The sequence below is a fragment of the Phaethon lepturus genome, unplaced genomic scaffold (assembly GCF_000687285.1).
Source record: "Phaethon lepturus isolate BGI_N335 unplaced genomic scaffold, ASM68728v1 scaffold20626, whole genome shotgun sequence".
Taxonomy (NCBI): Eukaryota; Metazoa; Chordata; class Aves; order Phaethontiformes; family Phaethontidae; genus Phaethon; species Phaethon lepturus.
The window spans coordinates 9,268-13,847 of record NW_010545868.1 but is presented as its reverse complement, the minus strand read 5'-3'; the positions used below and the strand labels follow the sequence as shown (position 1 = coordinate 13,847).

Sequence of the window (4,580 nt, the reverse complement as noted above, 5' to 3'; positions counted from 1 at the left end):
AGAGGAAAGGGAGAGGAGAAGACACAAAGGCACAGGACAAGACTGAATTATTTCTTGACTGAAAATGAAAAACTAGTGAGGCCTCCCAAGAAATTAAAAAATGCATAGTGCAAACTGAGGCTGTCAGTCCCGGTTCTCTCAGAATTTTCAAACCTGGCTGTTCCCACACTAATGAGCTTCCCTACAGAAGGCAGCTCTGCTTTTGGGCTATCAAGGCAGGCAATTCCCATCCCAGTCAGAATTTCTGAAGTGTTTTATGTTCCGATATTCATGGGAGTAGGAACTGGAGCACAGGTCTTCCCTTCTTCCTTACAAGTGAAAAGTAAGGAGGAGCCTCTGTTTACAGTTTCTCCCTGGCCCTGCAAATACTCTTTGGGATTCATAAATGCCGACAGTGTGCACTATGAAAAAACTTCATCAGGACTGTAACACAACGCTTCCTAAGCTGGTGGGTAGCACTGGCCTCCGAGACTCAGTGAGGTGGGCTCAGAGCTTCTCAAACTGAGATGACAGTGGAATCTGGGTTTCTTAAATCCTGCTTAAATTAGTAGCTCCTAATCCATGTCTGCTGCTTGGGATCTGTGGGTGACACAAGGAAAGAAACAGTTCAGCTGTGCTCCGCAGCAGTGCTTCAACAAGAGCTAAAAACCTCGTTCAATGCAGCCAAAACCTGGGCCGTTCCAGACACAGAAGTGTGTGGCTACAAGGGAATTTGAGACTTACCCTGTCCCCCTTTTCTTCGGTAGGATCAAATGTTCTTAGACTGTCTCTGATGATTTTATCTAGCCTGTTCTTAACATTCCCAGAGCAGGTCTCTAGATACGTAAAGAGCTTTACTCTTGAAAAACGGTCACTTAAAGACAGCTTATTCTCGTTGTGGATCTAACTCCTGAATTCAAATGAAAATACTGAAGCAATTTTTATGCAGCCCACTAAAAAGTGAGGTGGGGAGAGCAGAGAAGAGGCACCTCAAGCACTTGGGTGTATTCTGAAGCCACAGCTCCTCTGTCTTCAGTACAAGTCCTACCAGGAGATCACGTACCAACCGGGGACCGGCATAGCCTGTGCCAGCGATGTCCTCTCTCGGGGCTCTGTGCCTGGTGCTGAGCGGTTCTTGGAAGCTCCTGCCGAGAGTGAGCTGAGAGCTCTTGCTCTCCCCACCAGCGACAGATTTTGTCTGGCTAGGTCCCAGATCGTGGAAGGTAATCTGTTGCATTCACTGCAGGTTTTGACTTGTCCTCATCTGATACTGAAGATCGTATCAGTAGTTTTGCACCCCTAATTTGCAAGCGATTTGCATTCCAAGTTGTGGGAACAAATAATTCCATGTGTAATTTAGAAAATGTGGCCTGTTGAGTCTATTTGCAGTAACCATATTAGTTAAATTACCAGTGTGATTAACTGTAAGAATGAGTGTGCTTTCATAAATGCCAAAGCAATTATTTCTGGTAATTTATTCCACTCCTTACAATATGGCCGCAAAAATCTGAACTAGTGTTTTTCAGATAATATATTCCATATTTTATGATGGGGACTTGAGAGAAATTTCTTCTTTCTAAGGCAATTAGATTATACTAATTTGGAGAACATTTTCCATGGTCTTTATTAGAGTTTAGTAAATTGTGAGTAAAATTATTTTCAGTGTAGGTGGTCAGCAACATACTTAGCAACAAAGTACACTGCTAGACTCTCTTGTTTCCACATCCTTTCATTTGGTAGGATTAAAAACAATGTGCATGAGGTGAGTGTATATGTATAAATACTTTATGATTATAAAACCAACTCCACTTTTACAGTGGTACCAGTTACATCTTTACTTCTGTGTTAGCAGCAGATGCATTCCCAAGTTATTCATCTAGCTAGAGGTTAGCATCACCTCAGTTGGGCTCATTCAACTGTGTGTTTATTTTCACAGATGTTTTTGGGAAATGATCTGTCTTAAAAGAAAAAGAACAACTTTAAAACACATTGTTGGTTTGTTCCTTTTGGACTGGGTCCAGCACAGAATGCAGCCACACAAGTAGAGGAAGTTTTAATTCCTAAGCAGCAATGAGGGAAAAGAGTTTGGATTTACTGGAGTGGTAAGACCTTCAACCAGACCTTCCACCAGCTACAGCTTGGAATTATGGCACCAAAGGCTATTTCTTTGAGTTGAGCAACTAGTTTGCATTTTCATTACTACTTGCATCTTTTAAAGTATTTTAATACTGAATTTATTAAACACAAATTATGGATTATATAAATACTGTCTTTGCTTTTCAGTTGTTTGAGAAATTGTGGGATTATATTTTATTTATTATGGTTTTCCAGGGACCAGTGTATTGCTAGGATTGCAGGCAATCGAGTGTAGGTATTTCTCATGTGTATTGTTACATACTAGTTTAGACAAACTTCATCTGAAAGAATATTAATCTTTAAAGCAATGGCTCAGAAGTCATGTCTGTGAACCAGAGCTTCCTCTGACTTCTATTCCAAATTGCCATTTTGCTGTTAAATCTTCAGTTTTTATTTCAAGAAGCATTAGCATCATGATTAGGAGACTTATTGCTGAAAGGTCAGATCTTTCTCTTTTGGAACCATGAGAGAGCTCTGCCTGTTTCTGTTGAAAACTGGAAAATAGTTATTTACATAGCCTCCTTTTGTATTAAGGTCAGGGTTAAGGTCAAAATATGTACTGTTTACTCCTCACACTTATGCAAAAGTTGGATATACTATGCATGCTTAACTTTCATTCTCTATCAAAGTTGTATCTTCTCACCTGTCAGCCTGTCTTCATATGAGCCAGAGCACTTACTTCAGTTAAAATAAATGCAGGAAAGTAAAACTACTTAAAAATAAGATTCAGAGGGATGCTAAGAACAGCTGGTGAAACAAATGTGCCTCTATGAAAACTTGAATGGCAGTTGCACCAGTTCTGCCTCAATTTCTCTAAATTGATGTGCAAGAAATGTGTTGATTTTTTTTCTGTGAATGTTCTGCTAGAGTGAAGGAATACAGACTTACAATTCTAATTCAGAAAAAAAATCTGCTTTACTAGTTAGGAAAAGTTACTATATATGCCTTCACATATCACATATCCAAATTCATAATTATCCCAAACTCCAAAATCTTTGAAAGATATGATATGAAAAAATTGAAGAATCATGCAGGATGGAGATGTTCTGTTAAATTTGCATGAGACAATTCATGTCTGCAACAATGAACTGAGAATGACCACCATTCATCAAGGCTGAACAAAAATGAATGCTTACTAATCAAAAGAGCTCTTACAATGGAAGAGTAATATCCTGTAACAATACTTTAATGAAAAGAGCATGGGACTTCAGGAGTCCTATGCCTTTCACATGTAACTGTGACACAGTGTACCTTTTCTACAAAACTACAGCACATCTTTTTTCAGGCACTTTTGTGGGAATATTTCTTTGGTATGAATGATTGGATTTTAGAACAACTGTGGACCAGTGTTGGAAGTTAGCTGCCAGCTTTCATTACTTTAATTTACATAATAATACCAGCGGACACTTGGAACAGTACAACCCAGTAGAAATGAAATTGTTGACTTATGCCCTTCATTTTTCATATGTCATGTTAGCCTTTTATCTTTTTTATTTGTATTTATTGCACCAGATATTGATAGGCATTTTCAGAAGTAGTTTTGACATAGCAAAAAAATTACTTCACTCTGTTGGGTACTAAATTCATGTGGGTAGCTGAAGTTCTAGGGGAAAATGGCTCATTGCAGGGGGGTTGTACTAGATGACTTTTAAAGGTCCCTTCCAACACAAACTATTCTATGAATCTATGAATCTATGAATCTATGAATCTGTGAATCTATGAATCTATGAATCTATGAGCAATGGGCAAGAAGAATCTATGAACTATAGACGAGTCTTGTCTGACCAACCTAGTGGCCTTCTATGATGGAGTGACCACATCAGTGGACGAGGGAAGAGCTGCTGATGTCATCTATCTGGACTTCTGTAAGGCCTTTGACACGGTCCCCCACAACATCCTTCTCCCTAAATTGGAGAGATACGGATTTGATAGGTGGACCGTTCGTTAGATGAGGAACTGGTTGGATGGTCGCATCCAGACGGCAGGGTCAATGGCTTAACATCCGGATGGAGATTGGTGATGAGTGGTGTCCCTCAGGGGTCCGTAATGGGACCAGTACTCTTTAATGTCTTTATCAATGACATAGACAGCGGGATTGAGTGCACCCTCAGCAAGTTTGCAGACGACACCAAGCTGAGTGGTGTGGTTGATATGCCTGAGGGATGGGATGCCATCCACAGGGACCTGGACAAGCTCAAGGAATGGGCCTGTGTGAACCTCATGAGGTTCAACAAGGCTAAGTGCAGGGTCCCACACCTGGTTTGGGGCAACCCCTGGTATCAGTACAGACTGGTGGAAGAACGGGATCAAGACCATCCCTGCTGAGAAGGACTTGGGGGTACTTGTGGATGAAAAGCTGGACATGAGTTGGCAATCACAGAATCACAGAATCACAGAAACACTAGGTTGGAAAGGACCTTCAAGATCATCAAGTCCAACCATTAATCCAGCGCCACCATGTCCCT

General features: G+C 40.6%; 1 protein-coding gene across 1 annotated transcript in view; it reads left to right on the top strand.

The window, feature by feature from the left end:
• Positions 1 to 385: 385 nt before the first annotated feature.
• Positions 386 to 4,580, top strand: part of LOC104622356 (regulating synaptic membrane exocytosis protein 2-like) — an 11,830-nt gene continuing 7,635 nt past the window's right edge. Inside the window, exons 1-2 of the mRNA XM_010289107.1 lie at positions 386 to 475; positions 1,016 to 1,202. Coding sequence (XP_010287409.1) covers positions 386 to 475; positions 1,016 to 1,202 — 277 coding nt within the window. The remainder of the gene's footprint in view (positions 476 to 1,015; positions 1,203 to 4,580) is intronic.